Source organism: Dermacentor silvarum, chromosome 11 (assembly GCF_013339745.2).
Source record: "Dermacentor silvarum isolate Dsil-2018 chromosome 11, BIME_Dsil_1.4, whole genome shotgun sequence".
Taxonomy (NCBI): domain Eukaryota; kingdom Metazoa; phylum Arthropoda; class Arachnida; order Ixodida; family Ixodidae; genus Dermacentor; species Dermacentor silvarum.
Genome location: NC_051164.1, coordinates 48,121,022 through 48,147,387, shown reverse-complemented (window position 1 = coordinate 48,147,387; position 26,366 = coordinate 48,121,022). Strand labels below are relative to the sequence as shown.

Genomic DNA, 26,366 nt, shown 5'->3' with positions numbered 1-26,366 from the left:
GCCACGCGGAACATATGTGCACCGAAGCCGGGGTCTCCTATCGACAGTGGAATTCGAGAGGTTACGCGCAGTCCGACGGCGCGCTGAAAGGAAATACAGAAGGACGAAATCTACGTATGATCTCGCCCTTTGTCGCCGAGCTCAACGACAAATAAAGCGCCATCGAGAAATTAGGAAGGAAGCACTGGAGGAAGTTCTGTTCATCACTGGATCCTCGCAAGCCGCTGTCACGTATTTGGCATGTAGTCAGGAGCCTGCGTTCTCCCCCACAAGAAAGGTACCCTTTCAGTGCCCTGGCCCTTTACCAGCGTCGCACTGATGTAGAGGTAGCGGACGATTTCTGCAAGATGATTGTGGGCACAACTCGGCCAGCCTCAATTCAATTCGAGGTTTTTGCGCCACCTTCCCCCAGTGACCACTACGACTTGCTCTTTACGATGCCTGAATTAGAGGCTGCTCTTGCGTCGTGTCGTCCATTCATCTGCCCCTGGTCCTGACGGGATTTCATATTCGTCTCTCTCTCACCTTGGCAGGGCTGGTCGCACTGCGCTGCTCAATTATTACAATGACACATGGGTCACCGGTATTGTTCCGGAGCAGTGGAAGATCAGCCGCCTGGTTGCTCTCTTGAAGCCAGGAAAGACTCCTTATGAGCTTACCTCATACCGGCCAGTTGCATTAGCCAGCTGTGTTGGAAAAGTTATGGAACGAATGGTCCTGGCGAGACTCGAATGGTTTCTGGAGAGAAATGATCTTTATCCGAACATGATGACCGGCTTTCGGCGAGGTTGTTCTTCGATTGACAGCGTCATTGACCTCGTTACGACAGTGGAACATGAAAAACATCGACGCCGACTTGTCGCCGCTGTTTTCTTAGACATCAAAGGGGCCTACGACAACATCCTTCATGAAGCCATTCTCGATGCCCTAGATGACTTGGGAATTGGTGGCCGGCTCTATCTGTGGATTGTGAGCTATCTCAGCGGCCGTTTCGTTACATGTCCACGCCTGACGGAGAGACTAATCGTCATCAGGTATGCCGTGGAGTTCCTCAGGGAGGAGTCCTCAGCCCAACATTATTTAATGTGGCCCTGATTGGCCTGGTGAGCGAACTTCCAGCTCACATCCACATCAGTGCATATGCAGATGACATCTGCATCTGGGCTTCTGGTACAACACGCCCACAACTACGTGCGAGATTACAACGTGCTGTGTCATCTACTTCACGATACATACGGCGTCAGGGTTTGCTCTTAGCTGCTGAGAAATGTGCTGTGGTTGCATTCACGCGAAAATCCGTCTGCCGCTATCCGATCTCCATTAACGGTGTTATAATACCTTATGTCTCCCACCACAGATTCTTGGGCATTATCATTGACCGTGGTTTGTCGTGGTCGAGGCATGTGAATATGTTGAAGCAAAAACTTAATCTGTTTTGCCATGTTCTTCGCTTCGTAGCAGGCATGAAATGGGGCCCCACGGAAGGCTCCCTACTACGACTTTATCAGTCTCTATTTATAGGCTACATTCGATACAGCCTCCCGATACTCTCAAATTTGAGTATTTCCTGCTTACGGACATTAGAGAGCGTTCAAGCACAGGCACTCAAAATATGCCTCGGCTTGCCACGGCGTGCCTCCAACAAAGGCACAATTGAGGAAGCCCGCGTATGCCCATTATCGGTATACCTGTCCCACGAGCCACTTCGAGTATATCTACGCTTACTTACACGACACCATTGCCATCCATTGACGTCGGTTCTACATGAGCGGTCGGACAGCAGTTTCACAAGTGCACTCCGCAGCCATCTACCCCACATAACATCAGGCTATGCCCTTCCATATGACCCCGTCAAACCACCGTGGGTGATGACTCAACCTTCGGTATGCGTGAACGTCCCCGGCATACTAAAGAAATCAATGGTTCCCGTTAGCGGACTACAACAACTTACTTTGGCATACATCTGGTCAGAATACCAGACCTATGTTCATGTTTACACAGACGGGTCCGCGTCATCAACGGCATCGACAGCAGCTGTGGTGATACCAGCCCAGCAGATGACTCGAGGTTTCATTCTAGATCATAATTCGACTTCAACCGCTGCAGAGCTTGTGGCTATACGGGAAGCGATTCGCCACATCTGCGGGGAAAGACCTCAAGAGTGGTGCATTTTCACGGACTCAAAACCCGCGCTGCAAATTTTGAGATGCTTCCTGCGCCACACCGCATATCAGGTTCTGGCACTGCAGATCGCCGAGCTACTTTCATGCGCTCAAGAAAAACACCACCGCATAGTGTTCCAATGGATCCCAGGACACTGTGGGCTCAATGGTAATGAGATGGCCGATGTTGAAGCAAAGCGCGCCCTCAGCAATGGCCTGCGAACTGTAGTGCCGTTCTCTAGACCAGACATCACATGCCTCCTGTCGAAATTAATGAGGAGTGCGACGAAAACATACTGGGCCCAGCCAGACGCTCGTCACGTTCGCCTTAAAAGGCTGGATCCCGATATGCAATTTCCTGTTCTGCGTGGAATTCCACGCCCTCATACATGCTTGATACACAGACTGCGACTAGGCGTCGCTTTCACGCGCAAATATTTGCACATCATTGGACGGACAGACTCCCCGGAATGTTCAGTGTGTGGTGTTATAGAGACTATAGACCATGTGCTCGTGGTGTGCCCTGAGTATGCACGCGAAAGACTCACACTGGCAGCCACCTTGAGGCATTTATATAATAGACCACTGTCGGAGGACCTCTTGCTAGGCGCAGGGCCACAGAGTTGTCAGACAACAGAGGCAATGCGTGCTTTTTTACGCTTCTTAGGCGACACGGGCCTGGACTCACGCTTGTGATAATCATCTGTGCAATGTGTCCTTTCACCTAGTTCCTCCCATTATCATCCCCCATTGTGACTCTCTTTCTTCCCCTCCTCCCCTTCCCTTACGTAGAGTAGCAGGCCAGATGCTCCATATTCCGGCCGACCTCTCTACTTTTTCACATCAATAAACTACTTCTTCTTCACTTTTTAAATGGCATTTTAGTGGGCGGTATGGTCACCGGCGAAATGTAGGTAGTAAATGTGGCCTTTTTTCTCGGCTTATAAGTAACCTGCGCTTTCTGAGCAAACGGCGAAGTCGTTTGCTCAGAACACACACACACACACACACGCACCTCAGTAGTCATGCGTAGTTATCAGGCATTCTAACATACACTCCCATAGAACCCCATGTATACCTTCGGATGCGTGCTCCAGGCATAGATTATGTTGTGGTAAAATAAATAAATAAATGAAAATACTAAATAGCTACTATAAATAGTTATAGCTACTAAATGGTGTGGGCAGCGATAAATTACTTAAAAGAAAATGAAAGTTATGCCCTGCGTGCTGCACCAAAGTATCGCCGGCTACCAAATTTAAAGAATGTGAATCGGGCTGGTGGTCAAAAGAAGAAATTTGAATAAAAAATAGACATGATTAAATAAATAAGGGCAACGCTACTATCTATTGGAACTACGGCCGAAGGGAGCGGACCAGCGGGGCAGACAGCATTTTATCACACGTTTATTAAATGATTGACAAGTTCCTTCTTTATTTTTTTTTTTTTTGGCAAAACTTCCAGGTCAGGTCGGGATGCCTCTTCCTGACTTACAGTATTCTTGAGGGTCTTCACAGTTGTTACTCGATTCCTTGGTCTTCTGACGATGTCTTCTCTAGGTCTTCAGAATTGCTGGTTGGTTAGACAGATGGAGAGATTTCCTAGGTAAGTATAACCCTAGTATGCTTACGCAGTAAAAAAAATAAAATAAAAAAAAAAACATTTCTGCCTCCAGGCGAGACTTTCCGCGCCGCCCAGCAAAGGCCAACTTCAATCTCCGATATCACCTACGACTCTTATCGGCGCGCGCTCTGCTGAAAAAAAAGGCCGCGTTCACCGAGTCTTCCAGTCTCCCCCACCCCTTTGCTGTGACGTTAAGGTTAACGCTCTTTCCTCGCCTCACACACGAGCGCCGACGGAAGGCCAAGTTCATTGAAAAGGGATGCTCTCGGACGACTTCTTATCTGTTCCGCGCGCTCGAGCGTGCTTTGCGGGCCCGCACCACCATAATAGCGCGGAGTGTTTGCTTTGTCGTTTTGTGCGCGCCACCGCGGTTCCCTTTCGCGATTCGAAGCAACAGCGCCCTCTACACGGCGATAACGGAGGGAACGCAGGGGTGAGCGAACTGCGTCCTCTTGCGGAAGACCACCCCCGAATCGCGGAAGCGTCCGTCTGCCATGTTTGCAGACAGCGATGATGTACGGGAGTATAAACAAGGGAGAGGGAGAAACGAGCTCCACGATGTAACGGGAGGACAGCGAAACACGACAAGGAGAGAGAGAGGGGAGGGAGGGGGGGTAAAATCCCTGTACGCGGAAACGGCCCCTACAAGTGCGTTTATCAGACGGGGTAATCACAGTGCTGAGGCCCGAGTTCTGCTCCGAGTCCCCGTTCGGGGACAACGTATACGTCGACACGTTTAATATGCACTCTCTTACACTGCGGAAGTCTCCGTTGACTAATGCTGAAGCTTGCAGTCAGAACTCCACCAGGGCCGACAAATGGAGACGCTTTTTGACGATTGTTTCAGAATTGAACACAGGCTCATTGCCTTAATATCCTTCTCCATGCCTTTCCTGTGCTCTTTACAGCCGATTTTACCGCATTTCTAAATTTTGATTAATTAACGAAAGTGCGCACATGAGTATCTAAACGAGTTAACGGGGCAATCAATCTAAAAATTATAGGGAGATGATCACTGTTATTACCGGAGTCAACAGTGTTCCAGGAGGAGACATAAATGCTCGAGCTAGCAAACTTAAGATATAGGGCAGAGCGTGACTGACCCAGAACGAAAGTATGTACTCTGGAATTTAAACAGGAGAAATGATTTGATAAAGCGCAATACCATAAGCGTTTGCCACAAATACCCGGTCCGGAACCCCACGATACATGATGAGAATTAGATCACCTACTAGTATGATGTTCTTCGGACTGCAAGCAATAGAGGTATCTAGATAATGGGTATCTTGCACCCCAGTGGGGAAGCACGTGTTAATTAGAGAAAATGGCATGCAACCAGGAAGTGTTATATCCAATACTGACATTTCACGTTCTGGTGACATTATTTGATGTGCTATCGCAGCTTTATGGTAGATGTTTGCTGACACAAAGAAAGCTAAACCACCGCCTCGGGAAGTGCGATCCAAACGAAAACATCGGGAATTGTTTAGAGGAAAAATCTGACCAGCAGCAAGCCCAGTTTTCTGTAAAATAATGATATCTGGAGAATGTTTAGAAGCAATATATAATAAATGTGTTGCAGCTGAAAGTTCGGAACGGACCTTTCCAGTGAATTGCTGCTGAACTTCCTATGGTTAAGAAATCCGAGAAGCAGAGACCACTTGGTCTAAAACGCTCTCTTTCAAGAAGTGTTTCTTAGAAGGAGACTCGCGTACAGCCTTGGAGTTGGTGAGAAGGCTAGACTTTTTATTTATCGGTGACCTTGTGCGTTTAAGAGATCGGGGGTACATTTCTGCATCTTGATTTCCCATCCCGTCTTTGTCGGAGAGACAGATGTTGTCGACTTTCTCAGAAGTTGATAGGTTTCATAAATCGTTCTTAGTCGATGGCTGCGCTGTCGACACCTCATTGGGTTGACTCCGCGGTAGAATAGGCACCTGACCACCTTCACTGTTGTCTTTATTAGTAATTTGAAACCACTGACCTATTTCCCTGGGAACAGCCCGAACAAGGGTATCGGTGAGATTTACCATAATGCGTTCCATTGCTTTTTTCAACGCCTTTTCTACAGAAGCTGCAACAGCGTGATTCAGATTTGGTTTTCCATACGTGATGTTTGACGGGCAGTTGTACCAGAATACCCTTGAACCCTGCTCTGAATTTCTTCAACGGCCTCGCGACAAGAGCATCGACGTCTATCAATTATCTCAAGGCAATGCAGTTCTTTTGACCTTGCAGTACAGTTAGGCTCATCTGCAGGATGGGAACGCTACAAAGGCAACAGGATTCATTGCAAGAAGGACTCCCATTTGACTTATGGACTTCTTCACAAACCCGGCACCTTGTGTTTGACCTGCAACCTTTTATGGAGTACCCAAACCACCAGCACTTGAGACACTGAGGGACAATGGGGTGATAGAGGTTCAACTCGGCATATCAGTGGTCATGCCTTGATTTCCAATGGGCGGTTCATGCCAACAAACGTACGAATGACTGTTTCTGCGAGCACGCGCTTATTATCAACGATAGGGCTACAACGATACACAGAAATCATGCCTGCCGCCGAAAACATTTACAAAATTTCTGCGGGCCTTAATGTCGACACCGCGGACTAGACCTTTGGTACATCTAAGGTGACCAGGAATGAAGCTGCTCACAGGATGTGTCACAAAAACATAGTACTTCAGTAAACCTTGTACGCAAGCCTGGTCTATCGAACAGCAAAGAATGGCCCTTTGGCCAAATTGTCGAACCTCGGTGATATGTTGATATTGGCCGAGGCCATCCGGAGTTTGTTTTGAATTACCTAGAGATTCTTCATGCAAATCACTCCGCCATCACTCGGGACCAAAGCAACAGTTACGCTGCTGGTACCACGGCGTAAGAAAAGCTCCACCGGCAAATCATGGGGAGGAATAGAAGCCGACCAGGAGTATGCCTACTGACCAACTTCTTGGACAATTTCATCTGTAAACCGAAGGTTCCTGAGGTATTCATCGTTGATCCTCACTCCTAAGCCTTCCCAGTCTAAGAGCTTCAATACTTCTAAGCATGCAGTGAATACCATTGGAGATATTGCGTCTCCTTGCCCGACTCCTTTCTTGATAGGTAACTTTCTACTTTTCTTGGGGAGAACCAATGTAGCTGTGGAATCTTTGCAGATATTTCACAAGATAATCACGTATGCCTCCTGTACTCCTTGATTACGCAATGCCTCTATGAGTGCTGGTATCTCTACTGAATCAAATGCCTTTTATAATCTATCAAAGTCATAGAGAGAGATTGATTGCACTCCGCAGATTTCTCGATTACCTGATTGATGACATGGACGTAATCCATTACGATGGATTACGTCCATCGTAATGGATGCAAGCCTGTTCTCTTGATTGACTGAAGTGTTGCCCTGATTCTATTGGAAATTATCTGGGTGAATATTTTAGACAATACTGAAAGCAAGCTAACGGGTATATAATTCTTCAGTTCTTTAACTTCTCCCTTCTTATGGATTAGTATAATTTTGGAATTCTTCCAGTTCACTGGCATACTTGAAGTCATTAGGCATTGCGTATAAGTGCGGCAAGCTTTTCAAGTATGATGTCTCCTCCAGTTTTGATTGAATCGGCTGTTATTCCATCTTCTCCTGCCATTTTCCCTCGGGTCGTGTCTTGCAAGGCCCTTCTAACTTTGTCGCTAGTCATAGAAGGAGCCTCTTAATCTTGTTCATCACTACTTCGAATGAAGGTAGCATGACTGTTTTGCGTACTGTACGGGTGAGTATAGAATTCTTCCGCTGCTGTTACTGTATCGTCGAAAGTGCTGATTACACTAGGGTGCTTATCTTTCAGTGGAACGAATTCTATCTGGTCTCTAGAGTTGGACGTTTTCATGCTTTGTCGTTTATTAGGTGTTTTATTATTTGGGGGAGCTTACCTACTGGTTGACCTTGGTGCCTTACCTCCCACTTGAACTGCTGCTTCTGAAATCAGCCTAGTTACGATTTCATTCATTACCTCTATGCTATCTGCGCTTCCTCTTCTAAAGCGGCATATTTGTTTGTGAGCACCAGCCTGAATTGGTCTGCTTTTACCCTTACTGCGTCTAGGTTGGCCTGTTTCTTGACTAATTTTATTCTTTTTCTTTCTTCAAATTGAGGGAAATCCCAGACCTCACTGACCTATGGTCACTGCACTTTACCCTTCCTAACACTTCTACATCCTGCACTATGCTGGGATCGGCAGAGAGTATGAAATCTATTTCATTCCTTGTTTCTCCATTAGGGCTTTTCCAGGTCCACTTCCTGTTGCTGGGCTGCCTGAAGACAGTATTAATTATTCGGAGCCTATTCTTTTCCGCGAATTTTACTAACATCTCTCCTCTTGCATTCCTAGAATTGATGCCGTAGTTGCCAATTGCTTGCTCACCAACTTGCTTTTTCTCCACTTTTGCATTGAAGTGGCCCATGACTACAGTATACCGAGTTTGCACCTTTCTCATTGCCAATTCAACATCTTCATAAAACGTATTATTATTATTATTATTATTATTATTATTATTATTATTATTATTATTATTATTATTATTAATAATAATAATAATAATAATAATAATAATAATAATAATAATAATAATAATAATAATAAGCATTAAACATCCGTAAGTGTGCACCAAAAGGACATATCGCAGTCCTGCAGATTACAACCTTCGGAGAATTTGAAGCGCACAGATGTGGTATATGAATTTTCAGCTTCCGTAAAATTGTTAAATAGTTACGACAGTTTTGCAAAAAGTCCCACTCATAAATTAGTGGTATATTTCAGAGTGGTATATAGTGGGCCAATTTTCTCCGCTGTAGACGAATATTGCTTCGTGCATTTGACAAATTTGTGATATCGTTATTTATTGTTGAGTTAGAGTTGTAAACATACTTGAACTTTCTTTTAAATGGTGCCGTTTTTGAAACTGAAATGAACAAATAAATGAAAGTGGTGGAATTGAAAATGCACTCCCTAGAGTTCCCAGATTGCAACTTTTCTTAAATTCCGCAAGCCTCAGAAGAATCGATGCTGTGGTTGCCAAGAAAAACGATTTCTCCGTTCATGCGTTTAGATAGGAGCTCCAGAGATAAGACTTCCTCCAGACATCCACCGTCTCGCAAATTATTTCCGTTGGCGGGCAGAAAACGGCGCAGTCTAGCTAGCGATTTCACCGGCTGTAAGCATACTTGCGAAAGTAGAGGATTCGGCCCCATCGCAGACATGTCGTCAGCGTCATGCTGCCGCAGCTGTCATCATCGTTGCAGTCGTGTCGTCGCTGTTGCGAAGGGCGATGAGTGTGCGGCAGCGTCTGTAGTTCTTTACGAAATGTGGCGCGAATGCAGAGTCACCAGTGTTCTTCGTTTCCTTGTTTCTATGTCTCCGAACATGGCTACGTTCGACACTAACTTTTTGTTACAGTCCACGGACATAGTTGTACTCTCCATACGGCCTCTTATCCGACGCCCCCGGAAACAAGCCAAGAAATAAAACTACCGTTCGTGCCTTCGCCTCGGTGACATCAAGAATACTCCTGGGGGGTTGGCCATCAGGGGGCGTGGCCATCAGGGGGGTGACCATCGGGGGGCTTGCCATCAGGAGATGGTGGCTATATCATTATTGCTCCACCACGTTTTGATATGTCTGCAGAGACAGTCTTCGTCAAGGGCCTTCTGCATCATATACCACAGGCCGGTGAACTGCTTGCTCATAGTTTTACGTGTATAATATAGGGCACGTATCATTTGGGAGCTTTCCATAGTCGATTATTTCTGGCATTAAATGCTGTTATCGCCCATCGACATTCATTACGATGAATTTTTTCACACGCGTGACAATTAACCTAATGAGCAGGTGATTCAACTTTTCGCACAAAAACAGCTATAAGCTTACTTCGACTAACGGTTGGTAGGTTGGAATGAAATAAGGTGACCCACGCACGGAGAAAAACACACAAGTGACACATCTGTGACGGCATGTAGGAAACTTCCTTTACAATAAACATATATAATTTACAAAGGATGTACACATGGCAGCATAGAAATCTGCATAAGAACAGACGGACGAGTAATGGGTGGATTTACTTGTTTCCGCCTGCGGCCTAATGAACTCCATTCGCGTCAAAACAAAACAATGGTTCGTTGACAGTTACATTACTCACCGCGCACAGCAAAAGACCCATCATTCTGGAAAGAAATTTTGCATATCAGGAAGCATCGTAGGCAGAGCTGCCGAAAAAAAAAACATTCTAGTAACAGCGATGACGTCTTTGTGGCATCACACCGTGACAGGACACCTAACGTATAGCTTGTCAACGCTGAATCACAGCAAAAGAACAGAAAGTGACCGGAAGATTGCAAGGTGGAAGACAGGAAAACAACAAACTGGCGTGTTAGTGCATTAAAGAGGGTGCCTCAATTTTTTTTAGAGTTGCTTACGCGAACAAAAGAGAACTCAACGCCAGTTTAAACGCCGTAAGTCGTTATAGGCGCACGAATGTTGCGTTGCAGCTCCTTGAAGGTTTCATACGGATGCAGAGATTAGATAGGGGCGCGAGTTGAAGTTTGTATGCCACGGAAAGTTGCTCGCGCGTTGCTTAACAACTCGCCAGCAAGCGTAAGAGTCGCACTCAAGATGGCGACGGGAAATAATCGCTAGCTGCAACACGTTGACAACCCTTTAACAAATGCATTACTGATTGTGCGTTACACCTTGTAGAGCATTTTACTAACGTAGTTCAGTTCTGTTCACGCTCCTCTAACGCGATGTCATACTATTGTCAACCGGCAACAACCACTAGCGAATGAATTCGGATCGTACGGCGAGGCACTACCTCAGACACTGTCAAATTACGCCGCATTGTCAAATTAGTAACCTTGCGAGCACCGATTCGCTCGCAGGGCAGCTACGTCGTATCCGATTGATTTCAAAGCGGAATTTGGCGATATTGCCAAATATGACAGCGTACGGAACAACATCTCCAGCGCCAACCTGTGCAGAGCAAACCTGTGCAGAGAAAGCAAAAACAAGCCACTCCTAAAAACTTGACACGTCCGTTTTCTCGGGATGTCCGCGAAAACAAACGCGGCCAGGTCTGTCCGCCTGCTGCTCAATACACATGACGTCAACAGCCCGCAAGCACTGCATTGTTCCGAGAGCCACTTTGGGCGCATGTTTGCTGCGGAGATGCCATGCGGGCCCATTGCCACCGAGGACGAGTCTCCGGCTCACACCAGGCTACTATTCAAGCGCAGTTCCGGTCGATGATGACTGGGATCCCGGAGAGGTCGCACGAAACGGAGTTGAAGATGCGAACAGGTTGGACGACTAGAGCGACTCGTACGTCTCCATGGGCGGGCAGCTGCACATGAGGTTGGTGTCCCCGTAGATGTCGTCGATGCGACCCACAGTCGGCCATATTTTCGTCTCCGGCGTCACGAACTTCTGCAGAGAGACGGGAACGACACGTGAAAGGTCACAGAGGAGCTCCTGCGCCTGACGGTATTTTAATGAATCAATCTTCATTTTTCGCTTATACAGAGAAAATGACTCTCTTGAATGAGACTAGCAGTACTGTAAATAAATGAAGACAGAGGTGGCTGAACAAAAGCAAAAAAAAAAAAAAAGATGTGTCGACAGGATGTTAGTTTTAACATTTTTATTGGCGCTACACGAAGGGCGCGAGCAAGAGAAAATCTCACCGCTGGGAATGCCGCCTGTTCCCTGGTGTAGGGGAGGTCCCACTTGGAGCTGACGACCACCTTTTGGGGATGTGGCGCCATCTGGGAACATGGCCACAAAATGGGGGGTGAGATGGAAGAGAGAACACACTTTATCTCCTTCAGTCTGCTTATCAGGACAGTTTCATCCGACAACACGAAGAGCAGCCTCGTGGTGACATATCGGTGGCGCAGTGTTGAAACTAAACTGGCCTGAAACACTGTTTTATTTCATGACTCTTCATGACGGTAAAAAAAAAAAAAAAAAAAACATGCAGCTTTTGGAAGTTTACGTCTGCATGAAGACATTCACATCGGCAGGTCAGAGCACATAGTTATTATAAGCAATATAGGCCCACACGGTTTAGGTATTCCGGGTATAATATATGACTAAAGCCAGTGTGTCGGAACGGAACGAAAACAAAAACGAAAAGTGAAACAAACGACATTTGTTACCGCAACGCAAACGTAACCTGATCATTATTTATTATTTTGTTTCGGAGTGAAGCCGAAATATATTTGATCGGTTTTCCATCCAACGGGAAAGTCAGCAATCCGAAACAACCGACGTCAGGCAACGTCAGAATTAGCGCGCATCTCAGCGGTCCGCATAAGCGCGTGTCTCAGGCAGGCATAGTGCGAGCGATAGACGGTCGAGCGCTCCACTAATCTAAGCCTGCCGCTCGGTGCACTAGCAGATCCGCATCGTAGGAAAACCCAGAGCTTCCACGCTAAGAGCTTATCGTTTCGTTTTCCACAGGTACGACGCTTTGTTACCGAAATTTTACACTTCTTTTGTGTTCGTTTAAGTTCGTTTTATCGGTACAGCGGTCTCCAATTACGGCGAGTACGCTCGATGACGTGCTGTTCCTGAGATCATGCTCAGTGCCTTAACTCAAGGCACGATCTCATAATTCAGAATTCGCTGAATGAAAAAAATAATACTACGTTTTTATTGCTACTTTGCTTCGAAAATATTTGCAAGCGAACCAAAATCGTTATGTACCGTTAGGGATATTTTTTTTTTCGTTCCGGAGCAGAACCGAAACGGAACTTTTTCAGTGGAACGAAACCAAAACCAGAACGAAAAACATTTCGTTCCGACACTGTGGTACTAGCTGCAACTGGCTGCAATGAAAACGATTGCGGAAATCCCTTTGAACATAAATATCACCTTCTCATACGAACACTAATCACTTTAATGTGGCTGGAAGTTCGACGTGTTGCTCTGAACACTGCAAACACGTACACTTTCTTGTGCAAAAAAGCCCTAAAATGACCAATAAGTCAACTTATCAACAGTCGGTCATAATTCGTGACAGTCATTGGTGCTCTTAACCACAACAGCCGTTTCTAAAAGGAGCCAAGTTCCGGGTCTCTCTGCAGCATTGCCTTGGACTTCGTCCTTCGCGACTAGGCAAATCAATAGCGCTCTAACACAAGAGACCTGAGTACGCGTCGTCCGAGGTTATCAGATAGTAGTCTTGTAGGACCCCCCGTCCCACTAAAAATAAATAAAAAGAAAGTGAGAGTACACTGCGTTCAGGAACTACAATTCTGGCCACCGAGTTTCACGCAGGTGGGAAAAAACTAGAGTGCAGAGCACGCACGTACCTTGAGAGGGTTGAGCTTCATGTCAAAGTTGCCGTTCTCGATGTCCTGGATTTCTTGCCGAATTGCTGCGCAGGAAAAAAACGAAGGAGAGATCAGTTAGGAGCATAGGTGGGTGCAGGCAGACAACTTCTGCGGACAAGCGACAAGAAAGGCAGCCGTGTGGATGACGACGATAGCAACAACAACAACAGCAGTTGCAACAACAACAACAGCAGTTGCAACAACAACAACAGCAGTTGCAACAACAACAACAGCAGTTGCAACAACAACAACAGCAGTTGCAACAACAACAACAACAACTGCAACAAAAGCAACACCAAGAGCAAAAACTACGATGACAAGAGCGGCAGCAACAGCTACAGGAACAATAGTGACAGTTCCCGTTGGGAGCAGCATGCTAGGCGTGCCGCTAAGCGAACCTCTCAACTTTTTGATTTTAGAACCCTCCCCCTTTATTAGCAATAATGACGACAAAGGCAGCAGCAACCAAGGGCGCATCTAAGCAATTACTCAGGGAGAAGCCAGCTTCCCAATATCAGTGATGGCTATGATAAATCAATTTCAAGAAACGCAACCGTATACTCAGCCATATAGGAAAAACACAGCTCCATTTACGGAACGTGGCACGAGAAACCAACACACTTATTAATTGCCAATGCGCCCCAGCAGGACTCAATTGAGGCAAGTACCCTGCACAGTTGAGTACGTAGATGCAGAGAATGGTTGGCGATTGAGTTTAAGCGAACTAGCAAAAATATATCCCACGCGAACGCCACGGCAAAATTGTTTGACATCACTTTTGAGGACGGACTAGACAGCACAGCCATTCGGAACGGAGGTCCCAACATCGGAACAGTCTCGCCTATTCTCACACGTAGGGAAGGAAACGGATTGCTCACAGATCATGGCGTCGCAGAACCGGTCGAGCTCCTGCTTGTCTTCCGACTCCGTGGGCTCAACCATGAGGCAACCGCTGACAGGGAACGACACCGTTGGAGCGTGGAAACCTGCGATTAAAGAAAAGAAACGCACAGATAATGTAAGGTATAGGTCTTTTTAGCATGAGAGAGAGAGAGAGAGAGAGAGATACAAGTTACAGAAAACACTAAGACCAGTGCTGGGGATCGTTACGCTCTCACGGGGATGATGTCTAATAACGTGGATTTGTCTAATCTCTGTGCTGGCAGCTTCAGACGTTGCTGCGGCTTCGTGTATTGTGCTTCATCATCTCGAACTTTCTAACAAATCATATTTTACTAAACGAATCAAGGCAATCAATTTCTGCACTCACGCGTAAACATTGCGAAGTGTTGCATTTACGAGTATAACGCGATGTTTTGTTAATGATCAAGTCGCCAAGCCGTTTGAAAAGCTAGAAAGACCAAGTTTAGGCGAATCCATGTGCTAACCACCAATCCCCCGCTGGCTGAGCCAACATGCTTCCAGCTCCGGTAGGCACTATTGCGCAATAGTTACCTCTAGTAATTATTCTAGGAAACTCTACGCTTTCTAGAGCCGGCTGTGCCAAATACACTACTCTTATCTCAAAAATAAAGAATTTGAAAAGCGAGATAAAAAATATGGAACGAGAAGCGAAGAAGAAAGTTTCTGAAATGAATGTTACGACACGGCAGACAGCTGCGCACAATATCATCCCAAAATGATTAATCCGAAAGAAAAATATGTCGAATCAGGATAGAAATGTGAAGATCATGCGCCATATAGAAGAAATATGTAAGCGCCTGACTATGGAACTTCGACGCACGTCCCACCGCAGTTTGTCCGCCGAATAAACTGCGCTCTAAAATGACACCAAGCAAAAGTTATTTCAAAAGCTTTTTTTGTTTGTTTGTTTGTTTGTTTGTTTGCGCTCTTGTTTTAAGTGTCTTGTTCACGCTTCGTTGTCTACACTAAAGTAGAAGAATGAGACAAAGATGCAACTATTGAAAGGCGGGAAAACTCGGGTATAATTTCGCTACCGCTAATTGTCAAAGTGTGGTAGAGGATGCTGACAATGGCGACGTCAGAAGCAACGCACACGCTGGAATCAGTGTCCGAGCGAATGCTACAAAACATTTCCTCTTCTGCACAGATTTTTTTCAGAATATCGTTCACTGGGCCAAACGTATAGCGTGACAGCGGCCCAGTTTACAGCTACACTATCTCCAGGATCGGGCCCACTTCTTCCGACGTGCGGTAGAGGTCGCGGCCGAAACTGCACACTCCCGTTTATCGAAGTGATGTTTCCGTGCCTCGTCTCTCTTACAAACTTGCGACACTGTGACACGCTTGCTCAACCCACTTCGAATTTTCTCTTAGATGTCACCAAAGTGGTTGGAAGTCCGCCTACAATGCTATAAATAAATGCACGATCGTACTGCACTACTTGAACATCACCAGGCTAGACAAGACTTTAAGAGGGAGAGAGAAACGAAGAGGGAAATGTAGGGAGGTTAACCAAGGACGTGGCCGGTTGGCTACCCTACACTTGGGGAGGGGGAAAGGGGAAGAATAGATAAGGAGAGAAAAGAAAAAAAATGGAGTCAGTCATTGGCAGAGACAGTCAAAGAAGAATCTCCGCTGTCACAAGCGTTCGTACAATCCAGTACTCTTCACGAACTGGAAGACTTTGAAATCACCACTGTGTTAGCGTATATATGCATCCCTTCTTTCTGTGCTCACATCATCTTTCATCACCCTTTTTTCTCCTTTTCTTTTTCCCCTGTGCAGAGTAGCAGGCCAGAGCATGCTAGCTCAGGCCGATCTTTCTGCCTTTGTAATAAATTATCGCCCCCCCCCCTCCTTTCCACGATCGCACACTCGCTTCTCTCGTGTTGAAATCGCTCTTTAAAACCTCAGGCGCGTAGGTCACGTGACAGTTTCTCGCATTCCTTCCTCGTGATAAGGTAAAAATTCTTGGGTATTACGTGCCACCACCACGATCTCATAAGGCGCGCCGTAGTAGGGGGGGGGGGGGGGGGGGGGACTCCGTGTTAATTTTTACTACCTGGGATTATTTAACGTGCACCCAATGCACGGAACACGGGCGTTTTTGCATTTCGCCCCCATGGAAATGCGGCCCGCCGTGGCAGGGATTCGATCCCGCGACATCGTGCTTAGCAGCACAATGCCAAAGCCACTAAGCAACCACGGCGATAGCTGGCGCTTCGCTTCGAGACATTGTGTTAGACTTACCACGGCCTTAGGGATCGGCAATATTTTCCGTCAGAACTACAAAGTTGCTGAGGTACGACTATCACGCTATCACATTGAAAATGTTCATCCACCTGCAAGTAAACTGCCACAAAAGTGCGTAGTGTACTCTCACCGTCAGCAGCCGTAAAGTCAGGCTACCAAACAAGCCCGCTTGAAATGATTCATGTCCTCCGTCTGTTTATCCCAGAAACACATTAACACCTTTTCTTGCTATACTCAACGAAACACATTATAGTGTGATATGTACGTCGGTGCGCGAACTAGTCGCCGTAGAGCTTCATGTCCGTAATTATTTTTCTGTCTCGCCAATCTATAAATCATGAATACTCATTGAAGTGTTTGCCTTTAGCACTAGGTTTACATGCCAGAATATTAGCGCGAACAGCAAAGAAGAAGACAAAAAAACATTGACCGATTGGTTGGTTAACTGAGTAATCGGCCTTAACTTCCCAAGGTCGTACATTTTCTACTAAGTATGCCAGCGTGCAGGAATCATTTTTGGCCATCTGCGTAAAAATTCTCGGCCCACTTTTCGTATTCCATCTCCGTCTGCACGGGAAAACGTGGACAGAGCTCCGACCTGATTTCGACAATACCCGAGGTTCTATAACGATCACCCAATGTACAGTGGTGAGCACCGTTAGGGTGAACACCTCATTAGTATTCAAGTTGGTATAACTTCAACATACCTTCTCTACTTCAAGGGGGAAATGTGCCGAATACGACGCCTAATGATGATACCGATAAAGAATAATAGTTTTCTTCATTTTGTGCTAAACATCAAGTGCTATAGGCTCGTGAATACTAATGAGGTGTTCACCCTAACAGTGCTCACCCCTGTACAGTATACACCGGTGTTTTTTTTTTTTTTTTTCGCATTACGCCCGCATCGGAATGCGGCGCTGCCCAAATCAAACCCACGACATTGATCGTGCTCAGCAGCACAATGCCACAGCCATTGGTCCATATACCGCGGCGGCTTGCCGGAGATTTGATGGCAGCTGCGTGCATCCATTAATATGGATGCTCAGAAAATGCCGATGGCTTTGACGAAGTTACGAAAAAAAAAAAAATGTTCTCGTTCGAATACATGTCGGAGCTTTTTCACTCACCGTAGTCCTGTAGCCTCTTGGCGATGTCCATGGCCTCGACGCCGGTGGTCTTCTTGAAGTCCCGCATGTCCAAGATAAACTCGTGCGCCACGAAACCTGAGTGCAAGAAAACAACCCGTAGATCACGAACGACTTACGTAAGAGTCAATGCGCATCAGCGCTGTGCCGAGAGTTAACTATTGAGAAGGTTTCAATCATGGAGTAAAGAGCATGTTCCGTCTATACGTACATTGCCACGCGCCGTTTTACGTTCTGTCGGTGTCCATTTTTCATAGGACCATCAGCGTCCTCAAGTTACCACTCGGCCGCAAATACGCGACTATACAGTGTTCTGAACATCTTGAACGTTGTCGGCGGTTAAATCATGTCTGATCAGATTGCGCGCGTAGCGAATAGCGTTGTTCGTTCTCGCCCCGCAAGCACCATCGATTAATTTGGAATGTACCGTATCGATGGCGGACAAATTGGACTCGGGGAGATCGATCACTATACGGATGACTACGCTCCCCGCTGACGCTGCGATTTCAGTACTGCTTGTCCCTTCTGGGCACCCAATAAACGGTTCGTAATTCCTGACATACACGTTTGGCTGTGTTTTATTTTTCACCGTCACTACAACGTGACGATATTGCACTTTAAGTTGCCTCATGCACCAGTTCTCCGACCGCGTGTACTTCAACGAACTAAGAAAGCGTGCAAGCCGGCCGCAGCAGACTAACCAGATCGTAGTCTCATTATAGCTTTAATTACGACGTCTTTCTTTAAGTACTACTCTTCGGACGTCGTGGACGTCACCAGAATTTATTTTTGGAATTGGCGGGCAACATAGGGGCCTGAGGCCATGCTCTGTTGCGAGTGTTTTTAATTTTCAATCTTCTCAACGATTCGTCATAGGCTCACACGCCACCACTGCCGCTGCGATCACTCAAAAAACGTTTAGTAATATAACCGCTATGCTGTACGGTGCCCATTTGAGAAGTCTACTGTACAACATACAATTGATCAATGCGCATCTGTTCATTTCTTCTACTTCCTTTTTTTTTAAGATCTGTCTGGTTTTTGTTATATGCAAATTTCTGCGTTTTGTGCCAATGTTCGATTCATTGTATAATCGATATTTTAACCGATTGTAATGTATTGTAACATAGCCCCCCTCACCCTATGCCTCTTGGTAGGCCTGTGAGGTCTTTCTAAATAAAATAAATAATATGTCGGCATTATGTCCGTAGAGTTTTCGGGCACCGTGTGAACATATATAATTTAGTCTGAGTAATATGCGACACCATATACATCGGCTGCAGTGATACCTCTGCCGCATATGTATTGTTAACTTGGGTTGTTATGTCACTCGGCGCCTCTGACGGTAAAAAAAACAAGGGCAATCAAAGAAGGAATTCTTTTTTTTAAAAAAACATCTTGAGGCCAGCGGCCGCAGTGTGACCCGCAGATATTTCTTCCTAATTTCATAATAATGAAGCCAATAACAAGCTTACAACATATGTATGGATTACAGTGCTGGTTTTCCAAGTACCTGGGCTTTCCCAAAGGTAAGTCAAGGCTTCCAGGACCTAACGTCGGTGAAACGCGGACGGTCGAGTCGGATCAAGGTGCACCGGACTTGGCTGCCAGGTTATGGACACACCACGTATAGTGGATGTCCCTCAACGTTTGCTCATTTCCGAGTCGATCTTTGCTCCCCCCCCCCCCCTTATTCTCTCTTCAGATGAACGGTAGCCGAGTGTGATCATGTTTGCCTAACTTCCCGGGCTTCCATTCCCCCTTCATTATTTCATTCTCTCTTTCTGCGATAACGTCGAGTGAAACATCACTTTGCATAATAGGGAGCTCTAGAAACAGCGCCCCCAGGCGGCTTTGCGTGTATCCCGAAACCGAAACTCCTTCTGTACTCTCCTTGTGTTCTTTTGTAGCCCTAGTCGTTGAATATCCGAACTTTAAATGTGCGTATTGCTGGGCTATCGATGTTCAGTCCAGAATCCGGCCGGACTGAACATACTGGGTTCATACTGAACAGTAACAGATCATAAGATTTATGGCCACTTAGCGCGAAATGGAAACCGAAAAGGTGAGGGGACGAGGGAGCGCTAACTTTAGGTTCCCTATTTCTGAAACTCCCTAATAACCTATAGTCGGGTACAGATTAAGAAGACAGGAGACGCCACGTCCAGCTTACCAAAGCGCGGCAGGCGATTGCCTCCGCGAATAAATAGTCCCGCTTAGGAAAGTCGGGCTGCAGCTCGAAGCGCGAGCTGCCATGTTCTCCGTCGGCGGGGTCACCAGCCGTCCGCCTCATGACGTCAGTCTATAGTGCACGCCCATTGGTGGAGGCCCACGTGCATCCGCCTTTGAGGGGGCAAATGCCGCTGCCTTCCAAAGTTGTACCCCACTATGTAAGCGAGGCCACAATCTCGGGGCCACGTACCGTTCTTTCCGAGGTAGAGCACCTTGTAGTGGTCCTCGAGCCGCTTGCGCATGTAGTTCGCGTTGAGCATAGCCACTTCGGTGGCTCGTCGCAGCCCCTGCGACCCCATCATCTTGATGTAGGCCCACGAGATGGGGAGGATGGCCGAAGAGCCCCACGGGGCGGCGCACACGACGCCGAACGAGCTCTGACCGCCGCCGCCCAGCGACCACGGGTCCACGACGGGGTGCGAGGGCAGAAACGGTGCCAGGTGGGCCTTCCTGCGCGGGTGAACATTTTACGGGCGTATCCTCCTCAGATCTTGAGAACCCGTCACGTGATACCTCTTAAATTCAGTTGAAGAACGTGACAAACTACTTCCTGGATCAGACGTCATGGGAAGAGGCTCATTGCAGCAGCTCCATGTATGTGGGCAAATAGTCCTGTTTTCCAGTTTGTTCAGGTAAAAGCTTGTTTTGTTCCCTTAAGTTCAACAAGTCGTTTCAGAAGAACTGCATAGTGAGGCATGGATGCCACGACCACCTCAGCCTGTGTGTGTGCATCGAGGACAGTAACAACTTCTACAGCGAATTCAAGGTCAGTGAGAGCATGAGAATATTCGCCTGCACCGGCTGTTACAGACACGGAAGGGTATTTGCTGCCCTCTAAACTCACGGCGATGACAGAGAGCCGTAGCGGTCCTCTACGCCAAGAAGCCAGGGATGTTAGGGCCAATAAAACCGGCGACACAACAGCACAGACAAGTAAGGAGATGGACATAACTAGAAGGAAAGCGTTCAAAAAATGCTGAAGCGCCTGTTAGGGTCAATGCGCGTGATTCTCAGCGGTCTCCAGAATCTGGCGCTAAAGATGCCCTGCAGGTGCTCGACGTACTGGAGCCGCCGCTTATCGCAGCTCTTTACATGCTGTAAAGCTTTTGATTGGCGCCTGTGCTGCTCACGCAGGACAATCCCACACACCAGCTTCGTCTTAGCGCCTTTATCTGAAGGTTCATTTGAACTAGCGACTACAGGCAGGATATAGAACCCGGCAGTGGCTTCATGGATTACATTTCCGAATGTTTATCAACAGAACGGTGAACTTGCTTTCACCGTTGTGCATCCCTATTTCTATGTTATCCTCATTCCTCATCACACCTTTATATCCTCGTCCCCCCTCCCCCTTCCCTGTGCAGAGTAGCGGGCTACAGCGCGCTAGTTCAGGCTGGCCTCTCTGCCTTCTTTCAAATACGTTTCTATCTCTCTATCACACATTTAAGGGGGTACGAGGCACCTAAAATTCCTTTTTTACTTTCTTAAACAATTTGAGTGAAATTTGCACTGTTAATGAATTTTCACCTCCTGATTTCAAAAATGCAACTATTTCTTTCCTATGATAAATATTTTTGTGATAACCGAAACAGGGCGTCCTTTGTTTGGGTCCTAATTAGCTAATTAACACCAACTTGCGCGGTAACACACAGAAAACGGACTCGATTCTGAATGTTCATGGTGTGTCGTAAGCTATAAATCGTTGTTTTAGGCCATTTTGAAAGCGAACTTACACAGGTTGTCAAACTTAGTCATAAAAAAATGACCATCTCGATAATTGAAAAGTATTGTTCGTGACTAAGTTTGTGATGCTCACAGCCAAACGCCGACGTGTGCATTCTAATGGGCATCGACGGTGCTTCCACCTATATCGCGATGACTTGAGCGTGCTGGCGTGGCTCAGCGAGCCCGAGCAGGCTACTTGAGCGTACTCACACTCCGATGGGTCCCATGCCGGGTCCTCCACCGCCGTGGGGTATGCAGAAGGTCTTGTGCAGGTTCAGGTGGGACACGTCCGAGCCGTAGTCGCCGGGTCTGCAGATGCCCACCTGGGCGTTCATGTTGGCACCGTCCAGGTACACCTGGGCGCCCGCCGCGTGCACCAGGTCGCACACTTCGCTGCAATGCGCAGCCGCAACAACGACGCGCAGCTTCAGACCACGTGACACAAAAAATTTGAGAGCTCAGACAATGCTATACACAGCTGAGGAAGCCCAACCTACTCCTTAGTGACTGACCGCAGCCGCGAGTAGGGAATCGAAATAATGATGCAAGATGAAACACGAATACCGAAGAGCGGCGCTGGCAGGTATGTATCGAACGCGTGCTTTAACCTTCGTGAAGGACCGTATCATCACGAAAACTGAGTGTTTTAACGTAAACATAATTTGTATTTACCCAAATATTATATTACATTCATATATTTATTAGTTCAAAATGTCATTTAATACTTGCAAATAATAAAAGGCCTGTAAATATTTAAGGAAACAGTGCAACATCAAGAAAAACTACCGCATGTGCATGCGCCAATGTATATCATCATCAGCCTATATTTATGTCCACTGCAGGACGAAGTCCTCTCCCTGCGACCTCCAATTGCCCCTGCCTTGCGCTAGCTGATTCGAACTTGCGCCTGCCAATTTCCTAAATACATCACCCCACCTAGTTTTCTGCCGTCCTCGACTGCGCTTGCCTTCTCTTGATACACCTTCCATATCTCTAACGGTCCACCGGTTATCCATCCTACGCATTACATGGCCTGCCCAGCTCCACTTTTTTTTTCTCTCTCTCTTAATGTCAATTAGAATATTGGCTATCCCTGTTTGCTCTCTGATCCACATGGCTCTATTCCTGTCTTTTAACGTTAGGCCTAACATTTTTCGTTACATCGCTGTTTGCGCGGTCCTTAACTTGTTCTCGAGCCTCTTTGCCAACCTTCAAATTTCTGCCCCATATGTTAGCACCGGTAGAAATCAATGACTGTACACTTTTCTTTTCAATGAAAGTGCTAAGCTCCCAGTCAGTATTTGGAAGTGCCCGCCGTAGGCACTCGGACCCAATTTTATTCTTCTATAAATTTCCTTCTCATAGTCAGGGTCCCCTGTCAGTAATTGACCTAGATAAGCGTACTCCTTTACAGACTCTAGAGGCTTACTGGCGATCCTGAATTATTGTTCCCTTGCCATCTTATGCAACCATAAACTTTACCGGGAAAAGCTTGCGGCGAACGCTACGCAGGAAGGCGAGCTTTCTGGTTCTTTTTTTTTTCTTTCCCCCGCACGGCCAGCACCGCCGCGGATGGGCGGAGGCGAGTGCCATCTGGTGTTCTGTGATTATGATTGGTAGAGAATTTTCGCTCACGGTCGACGCCGGATTTCTGCGTAACGGGGCCCTTAAAGCTATCGCCTTGAAAGTAACGTATCATAAACAGATTTGCCCACATTGGGTGCGTTCCACTCGGAAATTCCGTACCAGATTGTCTCCTCATAGATGCCGTTCGTGGACGGGTACGTGATCATGATGCAGGCCACCTTGTCACCGTGTTGGTCGAGCTGGAGTGGGAGCAAGAAACAGAGACGATATTGACATAAAGCGCGACACGCTCCCTGCGCACTGTTCGGACTGGGCCAACTTACCATTAAAATATGAGTAACCACGTACCAACAATGGATCGCGTCGCCATTACAGGTCAAACATTACTGTGGCGTGGTTTTACGAAATCAGTCAATCAGTCATTCGTGCGTAGTGCAAGAGAGAAATAAACGATCCGCGATAAGAATTGATTGATTGATTGATTGATTGATTGATTGATTGATTGATTGATTGATTGGGGATAACGTCGCGAAGCAACACAGGGATTATGAGTGACGGTGCAGTGCAGGGTTTCATGATAATTATGAGTACCTGGGGTTCTTCATCGTGCGCGTGAATCCAAGTACACGTGCGTTTTCGCGTGCCGTTCAAATTAGAATGCGGGCGCGGCGTCCGGCATTCGAGACCGCGACCTCGTGCTCAACACAGGAGCCTTCCCTGTCTACGTCTTTTTCGCACTTAGAGCAAGGTAAATATACCTGCTAGCGGGCTTCCACAGAAGCCCATACGTTCAAAACCTGGCGGCTTATCGGCGGTTAATGGGGCTTAGCGCCATCTGTGTGAGGAGGGAACACTTCCGGCGGAAGAAAAAATAATGGGACGTCATATCCGTTAAAAACAGAAGTGACATGATTTTGTTCGCAAAGGCGCGAAATTTGTTTTCGGAGGCCATGCCATTAGAGCTGTATCTTGAAATGCCCCGCCATTCGACTTCACGGGCGTTCCGAGCTTTCAGCGCTGGAAAGCGATGGAGGAAAAGGTCAGCCGTACGGGTGTCGAAATCGCATCCCTGCACAGAACATACTTTCTTTGGAGGCCGACGAACGCTTTGGGCGTAGAGTGCTGGTCCAATCGTCGGACGCCAAGCCCGTCGGCCAGCGCTGTCGCACGAAAACAACTAAATAAACAAGTATCTGACGGTCGCAACTCAATGCTTTTGACTGAACAGATTAAGAAACAATGAAACTACCCGCGTCACCAAATTTAGGCAAACGTCGACGAGCAAAATAATATAACATGTGAAGGGGGGGGGGGGGGGGGGGGTGTATTGTAACAGGTGAACTTTATCGGGGAGGCCTTTCTGCACACTTCAACAGCTTCATTGCATTGCAAGTGATAGCGGCGTCAACGCACGCAGCTATCGGTGGGCGCTCTTACGGTGGGCGCTGAAAAGAGGTACTTATTGATACTGATCAAGTAAAATAGCGTTCTCTTTTCTTTTCTCGCCACGCATATATAAAATTTAATTAAGAATTTTACTTTCGTTGAATGAATGTAACTGAGTATTTCTTTAATTATAAAATGCTTTTTTTTTTCTTTCCCAATGTTTGTTCCCTCCAAACATAGTCGCGCTTGAATCGCTGCTCCCATAACCACCCTTGCTGATGTCGGTGACAATTCATTCTGAACCGCTTTTCACCCGAAGCTTCGCGACCTATGTGGATCGACCTTGCTTACAGTGTGCATTGCCAAGTCCCCCATGATTCTGTACTATTGCACTATTTAATTTGTATATAGTACTTTAGCTGACAGAGTTCAGTTTGCGAAGGGTGCCAGAAAAACGCAGAAGACAAAAAAGGTGACATCAAGACGATCGCAAGGCACAACCAACAAGTCCAAGCCGCTGCGCAGGCGTACAATGCTATCTATTGCTGTAACTTTTTCTCCCCAACTTGTCGATTAAATTATGGGGTTTTACGTGCCAAAACCACGATCTGATTATGAGGCACGCCGTAGTGGGGGACTCCGGAAATTTGGACTACCTGGGGTTCTTTAACGTGCACCTAAATCTAAGTACACGGGTGTTTTCGCATTTCGCCCCCATCGAAATGCGGCCGCCGTGGCCGGGATTCGATCCCGCGGCCTCGTGCTCAGCAGCCCAACACCATAGCCACTGAGCAACTACGGCGGGTCCAACTTGCCGATAGTTACTTATCAAGGAAGATAACTAAGCTTGATTAACATTCGGACAGAGGCTCACTCGGTTGTGTGCTATGCTGCTACATCGGTCCTGATGAGTGGCGAGCATACCAGGTGACTGAGCGAGCGCCAAAACATCACACTGCCTTGCTCCCACGTGACCACAGACTGCGTTATGACGTCACGACGCAGTAGAAACGAAACCGCAAGTGGCTACAGAAAACGTAATATATCAAATTATCTACGGCGTTGCGAGGCTCGACAATTCTATTTTCTGGCAGTTGGAGGTGCATGACCTTTACAGCGAAAAAAGAAAGGGCCGGCAGATCCCACGCCCTGCAGGAATCAATGTTATGCGAGGCAGTGTGCGGGGAGCCTACCAAGTTAACGAAACGACAATCAGAGCACCAAGAAGCAGGCGGCTGTTTCATGACCTACGTGACACACATGTTACGACATCATCTCATGACCTATATTATTTATGTTCGTCATACACTCTTGTCATACTATGCCAATTTGGGTAGATGACAAGTTAACGAAACGACCATGAGACCACCAAGACGTAGGGGGCTAGATAGATAGAAACTCTCAAAGTGCCAAATGTTCGCCAAGAAAAGCTTCGCATTAAAAAAAACTAAGTAGTTGGAAATAGCGTGCCAGTAGCTCTTTGACGGCGGTCCCGAATGATTGATCCGAGAGAGAAGGCCAAGGAGTAGATGGTACGCTACACGATCACACAGAGTTGTCACACATTGTCATACACACAATTCGTGTGGGAGGGAGACATGGCCCCACAAGCGTAGCAAAACGCACCTTGGCCTTGAGATGCTCCACGTCCACGCTGCCGTCCTTCTTGATGTTCACCGGGTCGACGGCCATGCCGGCCATGTGCGCACTCGCCGGATTGGTGCCGTGCGCAGACATCGGGATCAGGCAAACCTGCGCCAGGAGCGCGAAGGAGCCGGGAGAGGGCGTTCTGTTCAAGCGCGCGAATAGTACTGTAACAACGGCACTGTACTGCACCTGCACTCGACTTCACGGCGACTGAGTCAACCGCAGACTATTTCTAGACGCACTGTTTGCACTCCTCATGTATGTACAGTGCTCAGCGATTAAAATAAGACTCTC

The 26,366-nt window shown here is 47.0% G+C and overlaps 1 protein-coding gene across 1 annotated transcript in view; it reads right to left on the bottom strand.

Moving 5' to 3' along the window:
- Nucleotides 1-9,790: 9,790 nt before the first annotated feature.
- LOC119433539 (glycine dehydrogenase (decarboxylating), mitochondrial) overlaps nt 9,791-26,366 on the bottom strand; it is a 50,196-nt gene continuing 33,620 nt past the window's right edge. The window contains exons 15-23 of the mRNA XM_037700789.2: nt 26,052-26,177; nt 23,199-23,278; nt 21,663-21,845; nt 19,918-20,177; nt 17,478-17,573; nt 14,049-14,156; nt 13,150-13,214; nt 11,518-11,598; nt 9,791-11,260 (exon numbers count right to left, since the gene is read on the bottom strand). Of these exons, the coding sequence (XP_037556717.1) occupies nt 11,144-11,260; nt 11,518-11,598; nt 13,150-13,214; nt 14,049-14,156; nt 17,478-17,573; nt 19,918-20,177; nt 21,663-21,845; nt 23,199-23,278; nt 26,052-26,177 (1,116 nt within the window). The 3' untranslated portion in view covers nt 9,791-11,143. The remainder of the gene's footprint in view (nt 11,261-11,517; nt 11,599-13,149; nt 13,215-14,048; nt 14,157-17,477; nt 17,574-19,917; nt 20,178-21,662; nt 21,846-23,198; nt 23,279-26,051; nt 26,178-26,366) is intronic.